Here is a 19,691-nt window from a genome sequence, read left to right as displayed (position 1 = left end):
TTCCCTGCTCTCCTCCCAAGGTGTAGAGGCTATTGTAGTACAGTGAAGAAGAAACTGAATCTTCTGCCTCCTTCCAGTGCCAATAATTAGCCAAGCACTGATTGGGGCCAAGCTAAAGCTCTCAGTGAGCACTGGATTCTTCACCTTGGGAGGTGTGACACTTGTGGTGGCCTTTTAAGAGAAACTAAACTGAATGATCCTTGAAATCCTACAACAAACTTAAAGCCAGCCCAGTTTTATTCCCTACTCATTTCTCTCCCAAGTCAGCTCCTCTCCCTTCCTTCTCCATTACTCTATCCTTTCCATAACCTCAGCAGTATATTCAGTTTCTCTCTCCACCCCTGTCACCTTCCCTTGCATCTGGGTTGGTGCCAAACCATGCTGCTTCTTCCTGTGCAGTATCTCAGAAATCTGTCCTTTTGTACTCTACCCATTCCACTAAACCCTTGCAAGCATGGGCGGCGAGTTCTATGGGCCCATGTTGCTCAGGCACCAGGAATATTCCTGTCCCAGGTGCCCAGCTCCAGCAAAGTTTCCCACCCCACCTCCCCCCACACACACACACACTGCCCCCGGCCCCACCTGCCGCCCCTGGGCGATTTAAAATAGCCCGGGGACTCCTGCCGCCACCCAGCAGTGCAGCAGGGCTGAGCGGCTTCCTGTGCGCTCGTTCCACATGGCTGCTGGCAGGTCCTTGCAGCCCGTGTGAGAGGGTTGTACCGCTGCGCACTGCCCCCGCCCCAAACGCCCCTGTGGCCAATGGGAAGCTTCAGGGGCGGTGCCTGGAGACAGCAGGGTGAGGAGACCCCCCTGGCCTGCCCCGCCTAGGAGCCGCTGCAGGTGCCCCAGGTAAGCATTGAACCCCCCAATCCACTTCCAGAGCCTGCACCCACACCCCCTCTGCAAACACACCCTTTGGCCCCCAAATTTCCTCCTGTACCCCCGCACCCCCTCTCACCCCCAAACTCCCTCCCAGAGCCTGCACCCCACACCCCCTCCCCCAACTCCCTCTTGCACTCCCACCCCTCCCCTGCACCTACTTTTGTCTCCAAACTCCCTCCCAGAGCCTGCACACTCACTCCCTCTTACACCCCTGCCCAGAGCCTTCACCCAGCACCCAAACTCGTTCCCAGAGCCTGCACTCCAGACCCCCTCCCCCACTCAAACTCCCTCCCAGAGCCCGACCTCTCACCCCTTCTGCACCCAAATTCCCTTCCAGAGCCTGCACCCCTTCTGAACCCCAATCCCCTGCCCCAGCCCAGAGCCTGCACCCAAACTCCATCCCAGAGCCTGCACACCAGACCCCGTCCACCACCAAACTCCCTCCCAGAGCCCGACCTCTCACACCTCCTGCACCCAAACTCTCTCTCAGAACCTGCATCCCCACCCCCTTGTGCACCCCAATCGCCTGACACCCAGACCCACTCCCCCACCCAAACTCCCTCCCAGAGCCTTAGGCAGGTGTGTGGGGGGAGTTTGCCCCAGGGCGGACAGTGTTCTGAGCACCATCAAAATTTCTACAAACCTGCTTGCAAGCACCTTGGTAATCACTAAACTAAACAAACACAGCCTCCTCCTACCAGTCCCACATCTCATCTCATCCCTCCTCCAACCAGTCTTATCAAAATTCTGCTGCTGAAATAATGAATCTCTCCCTTCACAGAGGGTCCCCTTCTTCCTTGCTCATTCAGAATCAATTTAGTGATTCCAGGGATGGATCCCCAGCTGGTGTAAGTCATCATAGCTCCATTGACTTCAGTGGAACTACACCAGTTTACTCGGCAAAGGATCTGGCCCTCTTGGCCAGTTGAACCCTTGTGATTTCATTGCAAGTCTCATGATATTTGGAGTGTCTGTCAATGCTGCAGCTGCTGGAATCAAGACATTGTGTGATAATCTCATTTTAAAAAAGAGTTTCTAGCCCTAATGTTTCTGAACAGTGCTAGAAAAAGTGAAATGAGTGCACCCAGAAACTACAGTAATTCCTCACTTAACGTCCTCCCGCGTAACATTGTTTCAAAGTTACGTCGCTGCTCAATTAGGGAACATGCTCCCTTATAATGTCGTTTGGCTGCCTGGTTTGTACACTGCTTGTAAAATTTCTGTGGAAGAGCAGCGACTTTACAAGGGAGGATTGCACAAGTTCCTCTTCTCCGCCTCCTCCCCCTCCCTCCCAGCGCTTCCCCCACCACTAAACAGCTGTTTGGTGGCACTTAGGACTTTCTGGGAGGGAGGGGGAGGAGTGGGGAAGTGCCACATCTCCACTCCTCCCCCTCCCTCCCAGAAAGTCCTAAGCCCGCCAAACAGCTGTTTGGCAGTGCTTAGGACTTTCTGGGGGTGGGGAAGGAGCGGGGATGCGGCGTGCTCCGGGGAGGAGGTGGAGTGGGAGTGGGAAAAGGTGGGCCTGGAGTGGAGCGGGGATGGGAAGAGGCGGGCCTGGAGTATCCCCCAGCAAAGTCAGTGCCTGTTCTTTTCCGGGTAAGCTGCCACTGCTGCTGTGAAGGTGCTTCCTAGCGTCCTGTACCTGTGTGGGGTAAGCAAGGGGCACTTCCCAACCACAGTACAGTACTGTACGGTATATAATGCCTTTTATCTGCCCCAAAAAAATTTCCTTGGAACATAACCCCCCACATTTACATTAAATCTTTCGGGAAATTGGATTAGTTTAACATCGTTTCACTTAAAGTTGCATTTTTCAGGAACATAACTACAACATTAAGTGAGGAATCACTGTAGAAGGCAAAGAAAAAGAATCCAAAATTTATTATTTTGAAAAAACTCATGATATTGGGGGTCCAACTCATGGTTTTTAATTCTTTGAGTTGGCAGTACTATATAAAAGGCCCTGTGTCGCTTTGCCTCCACCTGTGTTCTTTATTCTAATTACCTCCCTTCTTCCTAGCACCCCTTTTGTATCCTCTTCTCACTTTTGTCTTTCATTTTCTTCTGTGGGGGAACTTATCTTTGGCACTCCCTCACTCTTCTCACCTGCTAAATGGTCTTCCTCTTTTCTTTCAAATCCTCCTTAAATTGCACTTCTACAAAACCATTCAACAGTGTTTTCTAAACGGGATCTGATTCTCTTACAGTTTGAGCAGTCACTGAGTGCATTTTATGTGTGTAAATTCCGCTGTCTGTGTATGAATTGGATTGTGGTTAATCCTTGGATCATGGACTGTATCATGTTATATGTTCATACAGTGCCAAGTATACTGTTGGTTTTCAGGAAATAAGTAGTTGTAGCAATATACACATGTAGGGACCGTCCTTTCTATAAGGTTCATTACGTTTTAGACTGTGGAATGAAGAACTGTTTTTGACTTCCATTTCCGTACAATATATGAGACCTGTTGTGTCTCAGCAATTGTCAAATGTCTTTTTCTGAAAGGTTTCTGTGTCTTCCACTTGGGAGATATGAGATATCCCAGAGTTCACATATGCATTAGCATTCTGTTCTGAATGACAACAGAATATGGCCTAGTAATGCATTGTTTATAAAACAGCTGTGAAGCCTTTACAAAAAGTATTTTACAATATATATATTTAGAAAAATATTGTTTTCTGTTTGTTACATAAAAGGTAATCAGAAGCTGACAAATAGGCATTGAGGATGGCATCGTTGGTGGAGTAAGAGTGTAGAAGGCGATATGGTAAAAGCTGAAGGAGAAAAGGAGATAGATTCATAGAAATTAAGGTCAGAAGGGACCATTATGATCATCTCGTCTGACCTCCTGCACAACGCAGGCCTCAGAATCTCACCCACCCACTCCTGCGATAAACCTCTCACCTGTGTCTGAGCTATTGAAGTCCTCAAATCATGGCTTAAAGACGTCAAGGTGCAGAGAATCCTCCAGGGATTATACAGGGCCTTGAAGGTGTGAAGACAAAAGGTTTAAACTAGATGCAGTCAAAAAGGCTAAGCCAATGGTTTATAAAATGTAAGTGTTTTTATGTTAGTTATGCTGTCCATCAAACAGTAACTTGAAGTATTTCTTCAGGGTGTTCGTGGTATCCCAAGTGACCACTTTAACAAAGTCTTAGTTTCTGTCGAATCTGCCAGAGAAGAGAAAGAGAAACAAGTGCCTGACATTCAACTAATTCGAGAGCATCTTGAATGCCAAGTCAGCTTCAGGATTGAGGAGAGATCATCATCGTCTTGTAATAGGCTTGTTTCCAGCTCTCGTCTTGCTTCAGAAGGTTGGATAAATTTCAGAATTATTTTATTTTTTTACTAGTACCAAGTTTCTTGAAATAACTCTGTTTGTGTACATTAGTCCCTAAAGTAAAAGTTTTGTGTGTACATTTATTTATGGTTGTGTTTGTAATCTTTTACATAATAGCTGTTTTAGCTGCCAGCTACACTACACCACTTAAAAAGCACTCTACTTTTTATTTGATTACAGAAGCAGTGTCTCTGTCTAATAATGGAGAAAATCAATGGCTGCTTTGGGCAGCATTCAGAGGTTGTTTTTTTTATAGCCACAAGTTCACTTAAGATTTCTGATGAGCAACAACATCTACATTTCTTTTTAATATTCAGATTGATAACATAACTTCTTTTCTAGATAAACAGAAGATGGTTCACATGGCAACTTCCTCATCAACAGTGCAGCCAAAACCAGCAAAGCAGACTTCTATAGCTGAATGCCCAGCTGGACAAAGAATGACTTCTGCTGAGAATACATCTACACCAAAGTAAGAGAGAGCACTTTCCTAGCACTTATGCCATAAATAACTCCTTAGTGTTCGGCTAATAGAGTTATAGGTTTATTCCTCCTTTTGTGTACAAGAGAGTTGATGTGAACATTTCTGGCTAGTATTTAGTGGGAATTAGCCACAGAATTACAATTTTTATATATGAAGGAATAGATTTTTCACTGTATATGTAGTTGGCAGTCGGATTCTAGAAAAAACTTGTTTTGTTTGTTATAGACCCAGGAAGCATGTTTTTCGAGAGGGGGTTTCCAGAAAAACATCTAGTATTGGGTAAGTTTTTTGCTCATTTCTGGTCTTGAAGAAATTGTTTTCTAGTGACTGGACATTGAAATTGCTTATACACAAAAAACATTAAGCTGAAATCAGAAGCTCTATATTAATCATATGTTTTTTTCTTAAAATATAATACCTATTGAGTCCATTGTTATAATCCCTAACAGAGGCCATGCTCTGACTTGAGCATGTGTATTCTTAATAATTGAGCAGGCAGAGCATAGAGTACCATGAGGTGATGTCACTTTTTTTGTCTGTCTCATATTATGTCTTGGCCTGTTGAGACCTTAATTTTTAAAGACTTTGTTGCTAATATTTTTGTTCCATTTTGTTAATATGTACATAGTTGAGCACAGTATTCTGGGTGCTTTTCATGTCATGCATATTGCACCCGTACTCTGTAAATTGCTCGAGCTGCCAATTTGTCTCTAAATACCATTCAAGATATTAAGCTTGATTTGTAATTTCCTAAATAGATTGGAGACCCATTATCTCAGAATTCACTTTTTCTGTGGGTGCCCGCTGACCAATTGAGATAAACTAGGAAGCTGCTGCTAACAGTCCCTAAATTTTTTAACTGGGAGGAACCAGGAGCAGAATTTTCTTAGTGGAAAATCTTTGACCCTGAACTTTGTTTTCTCTGTTGATCCATGAAAGCATACATTTGTTGATCTTGCAAGATTGACTATATACTCTGGCTTTTGTTTTTGGGAGGATGTTTGCATTTGAGGTTATAAGTACATTCATTTTGGGATGATTTTGGGTTGTCAGTTTGTTATTTAATAACTTCACATTTTTTTAAAATAATTGTATATGCACTCCAGGTTACTGTAGGTGATTTTTTTCAAATAGAAAAATGCATAAATTTATTGGAAAAAATACAGGAAGGTCAAAGTTGTGCACATCTGTTTAATGCTGAAACCCATTAAATCCTCATCTGATGCTCTTTTTTGTTTTAGCACTCCACCATTCAGCTCAGAGGAGGAAGTGGATGATGATGATATTATGCACTCTTACATATCACCAGAATTATTGCAGCTAAAAACATCCAGCAACAGCATGAGTAATTGTGGTATGGTTACAGGCAAAAGTGATATGGACTGGACTGAAGAAAGTGAAATGGAGGAGATTGTAACACCTTCCAAGCCTTCAAAAGGTTTATCATTATTTTTGCGTACATGAGTAATAATTTAAGATAACATGTATAAATGATTTTAAAATAGCTAATAGGTGCTAAAATCAATGTGTTACAAAACACTTTGAAGCTAGAATATACATTATTGTGTATATTCCTCTCTATGCAAGTTCATAATATATTGTTATTTTACTCTTATTAATATTACTAAAGTACTCAGAGGCCCCAATTGAGATCAGACCCCAATTGTGCTGTGCACTATCTGAACGCAGATGTAACGCTTCTGCCAGGTTGTACTGGCAGCAACAAGGGCCAGATTCAGTATCTAGGGGTTCCACTTAACATTACAAAACAGAATGGGCTTTTGAGCCCACACCCAGAAATCTTGGAAAACTAAACACCACTCCTGGGTGCGTGTAAGAGGCAATACTTATTTATAGATTCATAGATATTTAGGTCAGAAGGGACCATTATGATCATCTAGTCTGACCTCCTGCACAATGCAGGCCACAGAATTTCACCCACCACTCCTTCAAAAAACCTCACACCTATATCTGTGCTATTGAAGTCCTCAAATCGTAGTTTAAAGACTTCAAGGAGCAGAGAATCCTCCAGCATGTGACCCGTGCCCCATGCTACAGAGGAAGGCGAAAAACCTCCAGGGCCTCTTCCAATCTGCTCTGGAGGAAAATTCCTTCCCGACCCCAAATATGGTGATCAGCTAAACCCTGAGCATATGGGCAAGATTCATCAGCCAGATACTACAGAAAATTCTTTCCTGGGTAGCTCGGATCACACCCCATCTAATATCCCATCACAGGCCATTGGGCCTATTTACCATGAATATTTAATTACTTCCACACTCACAAACTCTGAGTCTGTGACTAACAAAAGAAAACTTCTATGAAAACACCACAACAGTGATTCAAAAGGATGCAAACCATAAGTAAACACCCACCTCATGGTATCTTTGGCAGTAGCACTTTGCCTCAGTTCCCCACCTTGTGGTGTGACAGTCCAGTGGATGAATGTCCCTTGAACACACCGCTCCCCTTCCCTCTGCTGCACCCAACTTGCAGCTGATTGTCCAAAGTCAAGCAAAGTCCCAGAATACAGGGGTCCATTCAGGTGGGTTCACCTCCCACCCCTTTAGAGGGAAATGCGGGGTCAAACAATGCCGCTGCTGCAGCTGTCCACCACTGTCATTTGTGCCACTGCTTGCCACTGGCACCTTCGCTACTGCTCATTACTGTCTCTGCCACCACTTGCTGCTCTGCTCACTGCCACAACTCTGTCTCTCACTGCAATGCTGTGTTGTGAGGTTCTACCACTTAGCCCAGTTCTTAGTGATTTCACTGGGTAGTGGGAGTACTCTCTGCCGCATCCTCTGCATTGACTTTCATCACACCGTTGTCTCCATACCAAGTCTAAGATTCATCCCCTCGATGTGTTCATCAGTGATTACTGCTCTAGCGATTACTGAGCAGAAACAAGGACTCTCAACTGAGTGTGAACATCTGTCTTAAACACTGGAGGGGAAGGGTCAAATGGTATATAGGACTCTTTAAACAGAGGCCACATCAATAGGTTGGAACCTCTGTCTCCATCTCCTCAGACTTCCATGTGGTGTTGGCATTGCTACCCCACACTCAGCAAGTTAGGTTAAAGTTAGGGTGACTTTAAGGACAGTTCTGCTGCCTTTTAGTCATACAATAAGAACATTACTCCTGTGTCCAAGACTGAAGTGAATTTTAACCCAAAATAGCTAAACTTGATTACTTGGACAAAGCAGGTCTGTCTGCTGATCACCTCGGCAAAATAGGTGTGTCTATGCAAATACAATCTGCTTCTGTGGTCTTTTTGCCCATTTCATCAATAGAGAGCCGGGGGGGGGGCTCACTCAGACCCTACTTACACCGTCAGAGAGACAGTCCCAGCCTCAAACGGCCTACAGTTGAAAAGACACAAACAAACAAAAAGTTGGGGATGAGGTCGTAACTAGAGCCCTGTAAAATTCTTTTTTGTAATTGTTTTGTTTTTTGAGAATTCTGTTTTACTGTGGGAGGCTCTGGGGAGAGGGATTGGCCCTGGTGGTTGGGGTGAGTTGGGCAGCCTGGGGCACAGGGTCACAGCACCACTCACCCAAATTTGGTCATCCTCCCCTCCATCATAATTGGGGCCTAGCTCAGCTAAACCTGAGCGGGCGCTGCAACCTCATGTACCAGGTTGCAACTCCCAGAGTGGGGAGCCAGGCCAGACCCTCAGGACAGGAGCTGCAGAAGGTGCTGTCATGGTGCAATTTTTTCATTTTTATAGGTTGCTTTTTGTTTTATTTTATATTATTTTGCATTTGCAAAAAACACACTGCTGTAGTCATAATATACAACCAAACCAAGATGGGGATTAATTGACAGAGTTTACTTTGTTACATGTATTGTTGTTTGGGGTTTTTTGTTTTTGTTTTTAGTTTGTAGTGTTTAAAATTACATTCTTATACCTATGTTTAGGCACCTACATACATAACCTTATTCTCAAGAGCCATGAAAGAGCTCAGTCTATTTAGCATAACAAAGAAAAGGTTAAGGCATGACTTGATTATGGTTTATAGAGGAACAAATATAATAATGGGCTCTTCAATCTAGCAGAAAAAAGTACAACACAATCCAATGGCTGGAAGTTGAAGTGACAAAAATGAATTTTTACTGCTTTACTCCTGTTAGCCTTTCAGAGTTAATACGGCTATAGGTGAGGGGGCTGGTGTGTGTTACTACTTTTGTGTCATCAACACAATTGTTTACTAAATTCCAATTAAAGAAGCAATCATTTAATTACAGGACCAATCATTTACACCTATGCAATCCCATAAAAAGCAATAAGATTACAGCAATATCACTGAGCATAATTTGGCTTCCAGAATTTTTGTTACTGCTTCCATTAAGGAAGGAACCCAACTTGACTTAGATGTCCTGGACTGAATTTGCATGCCAGCAGGTAGAAAACAACATTTTTATTTGTAAAGTGAGCGTATTATGTGTCCTAATGATTGAGAAACAATAAACATGGAACCTCACTACCATCTTTTGTCGCCTTTCTGAACAGAACTGCTGGTTTTGTTGTTTTTTTAAAATCTGCAGTACTGTAGAAATTTAAAAAAATAATAATAAATGATGAAAAGTAAATTCATGTTTTTAATATCTTTCATTCATTAATCTAAGACTTGCTCAGTGACACAGAAGGGGCATATTTTTAAAATACCCTACTTTTAAACTGACAGTATCCCTGTAATTTGTTAATGATTGTTTAGGTGCACTTATCCAAAAACTGACTGAACAAGTTGAAAAGACTCTTTCTAGCCATGGAAATAAGAATAAGCCAGCTGGAGGAATTAATGTCACACAGGCATTTATTAAAAAAGAAGATGCACAAGAACTGAAGGTATTACATTATTTGTTAATTAAATTTATCTATACCAAGACATGCTTCAGTTATTATTATTGTTATTTTTGCTACTGTTTGTATTCCATGTTAGGAAAAGTAAGATTAATCTGATGCAGTAAAAATTTCATCCCCGATGCGCTTGCAGAGTTTTACCTAAGTTGGGTCTCTTTCTTTACTTGTTTTTCCACAAAGTCACATTTGGTTTTAGAAATGAGAGCTTGGAAAGACCTGTTTGATTACGTCATAGGCTAAAGTATTTTTGTTTCTAGAACTTTGTCAGGTACAGAGGTGTCAAACTCATTCTCTGAAGAGGACTGAATTCCTTTTCTAATTATTATCTGTATGTTGGTATAGATATTTAGAACTACATGCCATGCTCAAACTCCAGCAGATCTCTCACTGATATCAGTGTGCTGTCTCTGCAGTTTGTCCAAGCTCCAGATCATTATCAGTGCTGCTCTTTGCCCTTCGGGCTTTCATCAATTCCAAGTCTTCACAGTCATGCTTTGTAGTGGAATGAAAGCTCTGATACACAATGGTCTTTATCCGAAAAATTGGTTAGTGAGATCCCAAGTTACTCTAAGGAAAAAATCAGCAGTAGATATTGGAACATCACTTATTTCAAGCTTGGGATTTGTGATCAACTTGGAGAAGACACCAAGACAATAGTTTTGGCAGCTCAAATCACAGTGTTTTCTAAGCTTTGGCAAGGGAGATTTACCCTCTCTACTCCCCTAGTGGCTACACTTGCAGGGAGTTCTCTGGGGCAGTTGCTCCCTGGCAGAGGGCTGGTTCTTCTTCCTCCCTTCCCCTTCAAGAGAGGAGAGTCTGGCTGGAACAGGGGTCAGCCTCTCAGACAGCCCTTGATAGGGCTTTACGGACTCAGTTTCTGAAGTCTGTTGCCCCTTTGCAGGGTTTACTGAAGGACTAGGGAGAAAGCGAGACCCCATGGCGGGCCACTCTTCATCCTCGGAGCCTCACCATCAGGTACCCACACCCAAACCACTGCAGCACTCTGTGACACTTACTCTGGGTCAGCGCACCAGCCAGTTTATGGTGCCATTGACTCCCGAAACCTTCACTCCGACAAGGGACCTTCTAACCCTGCCAGTACCAGACTCACCAGAGAGTCAGGACCCAACACCACTGGTGCCCCCAGTTGTAAAGGAATCACCACCAGCTCCTCACCTGGTACCGTGACAGCTTTCCAAGGGAAAACCCTCGCTGCATGATCTCCTGCGGCAACCTTCTCCGGCACTGAGTGGCACGGAACCGCCCTGGTCTCTGCAGTGCAGCTCATAATCATTGGACTTCGAAGAGGGATCGTATTCCCCCCATAGACGCAGCCAACCTAGCTGCTCCCCAGGCCATTCTTACCCCACTTTGGCACTGAGTTCTTCAGTACCACTGGGCGCCCGGCCATCATATCCATGGGGTCTGCCTACCATGCAGTGGCTCTTCTGGAACCCGTGAGGAGGAACTTGCCAATTCCTTCCCATTGTTCCTCGACAGGGCCAATGCAGTTGGCCCCCAAACACTTCAGGTCATCCAACCACTTGTTTTGATGAGACACTTGAGATTGAAATCACAATCCCCTATGTTTTGGATGCAGCTTACCTCCTTGTTCTCCAACTGCCTTTCCTAGTTCCTGGATGCCTCGAACAGGGGGTTAAACTGGATCCAAAACATAGGGGATTGCAGTGTCACCAGTTGATACCACACCCGTCATTCATTCCAAAAGTGGCCTCACAATTCCATTGCAATCAAGCTATTTTTCTGCCAATGTTCTATCCTAAGCCACGTGTGAATCGAGAAGAACAGCGTCTCCATTCATTGGATGTTCAGCATGCCCTGTCTTTTTACATACAAAGAACCAAACTGTTCTGCAGATCCACTCAGCTATTCATAGCAATCTCAGAAAGAATGAAAGATCTCCCCATTTCTGCACAGAAACTCTGGTCGTGAATTACCGCATGTATCAGAGCATGTTATGAGCTCGCGCATATTATGCCCCCGGCTAACCTAATGGCACATTCTACAAGGTCTAAAGCCTCCTCTGTCGCTTTTTTGGCACAAGTTCCAATTCAGGAGATCTTCAGGGTGGCAACTTGGTTATCAGTTCACATGTTCAAGACATACTACCCCATTATGCAACAGGCCAGAGACGATGCTGGCTTCGGCCAAGCTGTGTTACAGTCAGCATGTCTTTAATCTCCGAACCCACCTGCAGCGCAGCTGCTTGTGAGTTACCTACATTGGAATGGACATGGGCAAGTACTCAAAGAAGAAAAAACTGCTAATAACTTTTCTGTAACTGTTGTTCTTTGAGATGTGTTGCACATGACCATTCCAAAACCCTCCCTCCATCCCCTCTCTCGGAGATGGTCGGCAAGAAGAAACTGAAGAGGAGCAGGGTCGGCATTGCTCTTTATACCAACGCGATGATCACACGATGCCGGGGGCACTAGAGCTGACCCAACAGATACCACGAAGGGAAAAAATGCCAGCAACTGTGCTCGGCGCATGCACACACCTATATTGGAGTGGACGTGTGCAACGCATCTCAAAGAACAACAGTTACAGAAAGGTTAGTTACCGTTTTTTCTACCATTCCTGGAGGATGTTCTCCAAATGGTACTTCTCAAAAGTGTATGAGGCTAGGTCTTTCTGACATCTCAGATCCTAAAATTAATTGGGTAGATTGGGCGGAAAATGAATTGGCTTAGAGTATCCCTAAAGGACAGACTTCAGCATTCTGAGCCATTCAGGAGAAAATTGAGTCTCAGTCTATAGGTTCCCATTCCTTTATTGTGTAGATTGTTCATGGTGATATGGAAATGGATGGTCTAGACCAAGAATAGACTTCCCTCCTAATATTTAAAATTGATACTGAGGCAACTTTACCTCTTCATTCCAAACCCTTATGCTTAGTTCTCTTATTATGAGTGACCATCAAGATGGTCTTTTATTCAATTGTCTCTGCCTGTAGGTTGGAGAATTTGCAGTCTGTCATCTATTCCCCTTCACTACCATCTGTCTGGATGAGGTAATGTTGAAGAAAGTGCCCAATGTTATTTCCAAAGTGTGTTTCCAGTTTAATAGGGCTAGTCCTGCAAGGGCCCAATATATTAGAGCATAAAATTGTCACAGCTGGGGTACTGAAAAGCTAAATTACGGTATATTTAAAGATTTTTAAGTCCTTGTACAGAGCCCTGTACCATTAGACGTAGTCCTAGGGGAGTTTGGCTTTAGAAGCAAAGGGATATAAAAAAATAATTCCTGTAACAAATATTTAAAACACTCTAGAGCTTTTAGAAATTAGTTTTTCTGTAACATATTTGGCATATACTGAACACCTGTTGGTGAATTGTGGCGTAAAGGTTTTAGTGGCACAAGTTTACAATGAGCTGCCTGACTTACACAGGGCTTTGTCACTTTTGTAGTTGTTCCAGACTCTTTATATATTCCATACTCCTGTGTGGTTATGTGTGTTCATGCATGTGTGTCTTTCTCTGTCTAGCTGTATATCTATGAATACACATGATGTATTGCATGATTTAAATTTTGGCTGCAGTTTTCAAAGGAGGCTGTGAGAGTTAGGCACCCAGGGGCTTACTGAAATGGGAGAGGAGGGATAGCTCAGTGGTTTGAGCATTGGCCAGCTAAACCCAGGGTTGTGAGTTCAATCCTTGAGGGGGCCATTTAGGGATCTGGGGCAAAATTGGGGATTGGTCCTGCTTTGAGCAGGGGTTGGACTAGATGACCTTCTGAGCTCCCTTCCAACCCTGAGATTCTATGATTCTGAAAATCCTACCTTTATCAACATAAGTTTGGGGTGGCTGCACTAATGAATGGTGTAGTTCATCCCAAATGAGTACTGGTAGGCCTTTATACTACACCACACTATTATGTATTCTGTACGTATCATTTTGCAGAAACTGTTTTAGAAATGTTTTACAATTAAAATGATCCTATTTTACATCTCCTTTTGCCTGTAGCCAGACTTCCTGAATACCATGAATGTAACTGTATGGGGTTTAAAGGAACGAATATTTGAGGAAAATCTACTCAGCCAGTTTTGAATTTGTCTGAATACACCTTTCCCATTATTACCACACCATTTTCACACACACTGAAATTTGGTATGTTAATACAGCACAGTGAGCAGATCTGTCACACTGAAAACTATTGGCTTGAAAGTAACGAAGTTATGAATGTTAAAAGTTGCTTGGCTGACATGTTACAAAAATGGCACTACATCAGACTTTGCATTTCGAGAGAGGTGCACTGCATGTGGGTTTTTTCTTACTGTACGCATCTTTTATTGTTGGCTAATAGCTTCTAACTCTTGCTTCTTAACAAAATGGGCACTGGCCTAACTAAGGCACTGAATTCATTTTCTGTGGGGGGACATTCAGAGTCCCTCATGGGATTGGTGCTATGTGAGAAATCACGTCTCTCCCCCACAGCTGTGCCCTCCAATGACAGCTACATTTCACTAGAACCACAAGATTGTTGATAAATAGGGGAATATCTGTGAGCACAAGAGACAGAATTTTTTTTAGGAGCTGGTCTTAGACTGTGTAACTCCCTAGCCAAAGAGATAAGAATGATCACGAACCTTACTGCATCCAGAATGAAGTACAGTCTCATCTTTTTGACTTGGCTTTTTCTCAGTAAGTTCCTCTTATAGAAATATAGGACTGGAAAAGATCTTGAGAAGTCATGAACCCCAGCCCACTGCACTGAAGCAGGACCAAGTAAACCTGCACCATCACTTACAGGTGTTTGTCCAACCTGTTCGTAAAAACCTCCAATGATGGAGACTCCACAACCTCCATTGGAAACCTATTCCAGAGCTTAACTACCCTTGTAGTTTGAAATTTTTGCTACTCTCTAACCTAAATTTCCCTTGATGCAGATAAAGCCCATTACTTCTTTTCTTACCTTCAGTGGTCACAGAGAAGAATTGATCACAGTCCTCTTTATAACAGATCTTAACATATTTGAAAACTGTTATCAAGTCTCCCTCTCAGTCTTCTTTTCTCAAGACTAAACGTTTCCAATTTTTTAAACTTTTCCTCATAGGTCAGAGTTGCTAAACCTTTTATCATTTTTTTTGCTCTCATCCGGACTCTCTCCAGTTTGTGCACATCTTTCCTAAAGTACGGTGCCCAGAATTGGACACATCAGTGCCGAGTAGAGAGGGACTTTTATCTCCCATGTCTTACATACAGCACTCCTGTTAATACACCCCAGAATGATATTAGCAAGTGCATCATATTGAGGACTCATTCAATTTGTGATGCACTGTAACCCCCGATCCTTTCCAGCTATACTGCCACCTAGCAAGTTATTCCCCATTTTCTAGTTATGCATTTGATTTTTCCTTCCCAAGTGAAGTACTTTGCACTTGTCTTTATTGAATTTCACCTTGCTGAATTTAGACCAGTTGTCCAATTTGTCAAGGTTATTTTGCATTCTAGTTCTGTTCTCCAAAATGCTTGCAGCCCCTCCCAGCTTGGTGTCGTCTGCATTATTGATTCCATTATTCAAGTAATTAATGAAAATATTGAATAGTTCCAGGACTGACCTCTGCGGGACCCCACTAGATACAACTTCCCAATTTCACAGCAAACTATTGATAACTAGTCTTTGAATACGGTCTTTCAGCCAGTTGTGCACCCACCATATAGTAATTTCATCTAAACCACATTTCCCTTGTTTGCTTATGAGAATGTCACGTGGGACTGCAATGAAAGCCTTACGAAAATTAAGATATCTCACATCTACTGCTTCCCAACTATCCACTAGACAAGTAACCCTGTCAAAGAAGGAAATTAGATTGGTTTGGCATAATTTGTTCTTGACAAATCCATGCTAGCTATTCCTTATTATCCTATTGTGCTCGAGGTGCTTAGAAATCGATAGTTTAATAATTTGTTCCAGTAGCTTTCCGGGTATCAAAGTTAGGCTGATGGGTCAGTAATTCCCCAGGTCCTCTGTGTTCCCCTTTTTAAAGATAGATACTATGTTTGCCCTTCTCCAGTCAAGTGGGACCTTACCCATCTTCCAGGAGTTCTCAAAGATAATCACTAATGGTTCCGAGATTGCTTCAGCTAGTTCCTTAATTTCTTAAATTCATTACAGTTCATCCTAGGGTATGAATTTATCAGGCTCTGCTGACTTAATACAGCTATTTACTCCTCCTCATAACACAAGAACTAGGGGTCACCAAAGGAATTTAATAGGCAGCAGTTTTAAAACAAAAGGAAGTATTTCTTCACACAATTCACAGTCAACCTTTGGAACTCTTTGCCAGAGGATGTTGTGAAGGTCAAGACAATAACAGGGTTCAAAAAAGAACTAGATAAATTCATGGTGGATAGGTCCATCAATGGCGGTTAGCCAGGATGGGCAGGGATGGTGTCTCTACCCTCTGTTTGCCAGAAGCTGGGAATGGGTGACAGGGAATGGATCACTTGATGATTACCTGTTCCATTCATTACCTCTGGGTCACCTGGCATTGGACATTAGACAGGATACTGGGCTAGCTGGACATTTGGTGTGACCCAGTATGTCCGTTCTTATGTTCTTAAGTTAACTTATCTCAATACTCTTTAACCTGTTCTTTCCCTATTTTGACTTATTGTTAATATTAATTATGTTGAGTATCTGATCACCATTAACCTTTTTAGTGAAGCAAAATAGGCATTAAACATCTCATCCTTCTTGATTTCATTAGTTATTAGCTCTTCTTCCCTGATAAATAGCGGACGTACATTTTCCTTAGACTTTCTGTTGCTCCAAATGTATTATAGAACCTCTTCTTATTGCCTTTTATGTCTCTTTATGTCATTTTGTCCCTTAACCTTTCTGATTTTGTCCGTGTTTCCACTTTTCATAGGATTTCTTTTTGATTTTCAAGTCACTAAAGAGCTCCTCATGGAGCCATATTGCCCCCTTACTATTCTTCCTATATTTCCTTCGCAATGGGATAGTTTGCAGTTGTGCCTTTAATATTATCTCCTTGAGAAACTGCCAGCTCTCCTCAACTCCTTTTTCCCTTCGATTTTCTTCCTGTGGGATCTTACCTACCAGTTTTCTGGGTTTGTTAGTCTGCCTTTTTTAAATCATTCTCCTTTTTCTGCTGCTCTCACTTTTTTTTTTCCTTTTCTTACAGTCATTAAATCTATCATATCATGATCACTTTCACCCACATTGCTTTCCACCTTCAGATTTACAACCAATTCCTCCCTATTTGTCAAGCCCAGCATTCTAATAAAAACCCCCGAACTCTTACCTGCTAGGAAGCAAGGGAGAAATTGATATTGTGTGTGTTTTTAATTCTTAGGGAGGGAAGATACTACAAAGATAGGCATCGTGCCAAAATTTAGATATAGAGAAGTCCTGTGACTATTTAACCCAGTTATCTTTAATTCTTCCCTCCCTTTTTTTTCTCAACACTCTTTTCCACCCTACTTCCCTTTAAATAAAGGAATTTAAATGTTAAAAAGCCCTTAACACATTGTTAAGGTTGGATAATTGAAAAATAAGAAGTCAAGAAGAGCAAATAAGTTTCTGCAGGAATCTAAACTCTGCCAAGTTGCATGTATCGCATATAATGTGTTCGTTTGTTTTTCTTAAGTAATATAATCTAATATTGAAATTAATATGCTATTTATTAATAATGAAGTATTTATATTATGGTAGTGCCTAGGAATCCCAGTCAAGGATCAGGGTCCCATTATGTTAGGTCTGGTATACCATAAAACACACTTGATGTGCATTGTTGTCAAGCTAACATTGTAGTGTGATCTTTGCATTAGGTCCTCAGCTGGTGTAAATCAATGTAGCTTCATACAATGGAACTGTGCTGATTTCCACTAGTTTAGCATTTGGCCCTTTAACTTTTGCAGTTCTTTTCACTTTTTATTATTTTTAATTGTGCAGCTCTAACAGTGAAGTAACATAACTTTCTGCATTCGGAATATTCATAGGTTAAAAGTGTGTGTGTGTGTAGGCTTAAAAAGAAAGGAAACATAAAAGTAAGGTGCTATGACACAGACTATACAGCACTTGATGCATGTGCACTAGGGGACCTTTTAGAAGGGTTTCACTTCCACACAGTGGTTACCCTTCCCTTTGTATTTATGACAGTCCCCCTTCCTAAGCTGCTCCTAAATCTGCATAAGTAGATTTATGAACAATTCTATCTTTAGAAGAACTCCAGAGAATAAAAAATAAAAAACCCTTCCTTCACAAAAAAAACCCTCATGTTTTTTCTTTTCCTATTAGTTCACAGAAGTTGATGATGATGACTGGGATATATCATCTGTAGAAGAAGAAAATTGCTTATTAGCAAAAGATGAGAGAGGGCAGAAGGGAACTGCAGTTCAAAAGAATAATGAATCAAATACTGCATCAATGGTACATGCCTGGGGTGTTCCTAAGGCAAATATTCCTAAAGAGGAAGGTAACATACTCAAACATTTACAGTATTTGAGGGGAAAATTGGATTTAAGCACCTGATATAGTTAAAGAAAAACTTAAGTGTAGTATAAAAATGTTTTAGTCACAATATCTAATTACAATGGAATGTAAATAACTTTTAAAAAAATTATTTTGTCATAAGTATATATAAAATATACAAAATTGACTCTTAAGATTCCAAGACTCTGAGCACCTTCAGGCTGCTGTCATCTTCTTTTAAAATAACCTGTCTGGAAAAAAAAAAAGTCTCCTTCCCCTCCCAAATGTGGAATTTCCCCCCTAAAGTACCTGGTTTGAGAATAATATTAAGTCTTTGACCTCTGGCAGTTTAAGATTTATATCTTGTGACTCAGGCTGAAAAGGGAGCTTTATACCACTGGAAAGGAGAGATTCTTATATTTCCTGTGGGGGATACAAACAATTGCTTCTAGCCCTGTAAAGTTCCAAGATGTTGGACTTCAAAATAGTCATTTTAATGTGTAGAAAAGATATTTGTCATTTTCAGAAAGGCCTGCAATATTAGCACTGACAGCTAGTATCATGGTCCCTACTGTAATGAGGGAAGCAGTCTTCATATATAGCTGTTGATAATTTTCCTCCTGTGGGTGAAGTCCTGGCCCCGTTGAAGTCAATAGAAGTTTTGTCATTGATTTCAGTGGGGCCGTATTTCACCCTGTGTGTCAGTTGGAAGGAAAATAATGCTGAATTATGATGGATTGTAGTTTAGTTTTATCATCTAATTCATTTTTTTCATTTATTTTGTTAACAGGATTTCATGATGCTGATACAACAAGCACATTAAAAAGCAGCTTAGTCACTGTAACTGATTGGAGTGACTCTTCAGATATATAACTGTTCAATTCAAAATGCAGACATTTCTGTTAGATCATAATACAGATTTAAAGACCTTGTCTAAAAGATTCTGACTCCTGTTCATTTGTTTTCAATTGTACATTAATAATAAGGAAGATTGTTTACAAAATGTTTGTGTCTTTTAACCTTGAACAGTTTACAAGGGGATTTACATACATGTAACCAGCCCTTCAGTATTTAGAAACTTGGAGTGAAATCCTGGCTGAATTGAAGTCAATGGCAGAACTCCCACGAACTTCACTAGGGCCAGGATTTCACCCTATTGTTTCTTTGTAAGACTGAAACCAGTTTCTAGAAAAGCCCAGAAGCATTAACTAATAAACCGTTTTCTGCAGAATGTTACTTATCAGTATTTTTAAAGCCTTTTAAAAAAAAGTGTAATTTTTTAATATTTTATCCTGAACTTTATATAAAAATGTGAACATTTTAAATAAACTTTTTCTTTGTATTAAAATATTAACATTTCCCAGCATGATTTAAAGCACTGGTTCCCAAACTTGTTCCGCCGCTTGTGCAGGGAAAGCCCCTGGCGGGCTGGGCCGGTTTGTTTACCTGCCGCGTCCGCAGGTTCGGCCGATCGCAGCTCCCAATGGCCGCGGTTCGCTGCTCCAGGCCAATGGGAGCCGCTGGAAGTGGCGGAGGCCGAGGGATGTACTGGCCGCCGCTTCCAGCGGCTCCCATTGGCCTGGAGCAGCGAACCGCGGCCACTGGGAGCCGTGATCGGCCGAACCTGCAGACGCGGCAGGTAAACAAACCGGCCTGG

The 19,691-nt window shown here is 42.0% G+C and overlaps 1 protein-coding gene across 3 annotated transcripts in view; it reads left to right on the top strand.

Annotated features, from left to right (window-relative positions):
- Positions 1-19,460, top strand: part of DZIP1 (DAZ interacting zinc finger protein 1) — a 70,818-nt gene extending 51,358 nt beyond the window's left edge. For 2 of the 3 annotated variants that reach the window (XM_074962667.1, XM_074962674.1), the window contains 7 exons: positions 3,999-4,197; positions 4,566-4,695; positions 4,933-4,986; positions 5,949-6,145; positions 9,429-9,559; positions 17,861-18,038; positions 18,825-19,457. In XM_074962667.1, the coding sequence (XP_074818768.1) occupies positions 3,999-4,197; positions 4,566-4,695; positions 4,933-4,986; positions 5,949-6,145; positions 9,429-9,559; positions 17,861-18,038; positions 18,825-18,907 (972 nt within the window). In that variant the 3' untranslated portion in view covers positions 18,908-19,457. Of the gene's footprint in view, positions 1-3,998; positions 4,198-4,565; positions 4,696-4,932; positions 4,987-5,948; positions 6,146-9,428; positions 9,560-17,860; positions 18,039-18,824 lie in introns of all 3 variants that reach the window. The other variant, XM_074962659.1, reaches the window with a different exon arrangement.
- Positions 19,461-19,691: the final 231 nt, after the last annotated feature.

Source organism: Natator depressus, chromosome 1, assembly GCF_965152275.1.
Source record: "Natator depressus isolate rNatDep1 chromosome 1, rNatDep2.hap1, whole genome shotgun sequence".
Lineage (NCBI taxonomy): Eukaryota > Metazoa > Chordata > Testudines > Cheloniidae > Natator > Natator depressus.
The sequence above is the reverse complement of the archived record's forward strand: the minus strand, read 5'-3'. Positions and strand labels throughout refer to the sequence as shown.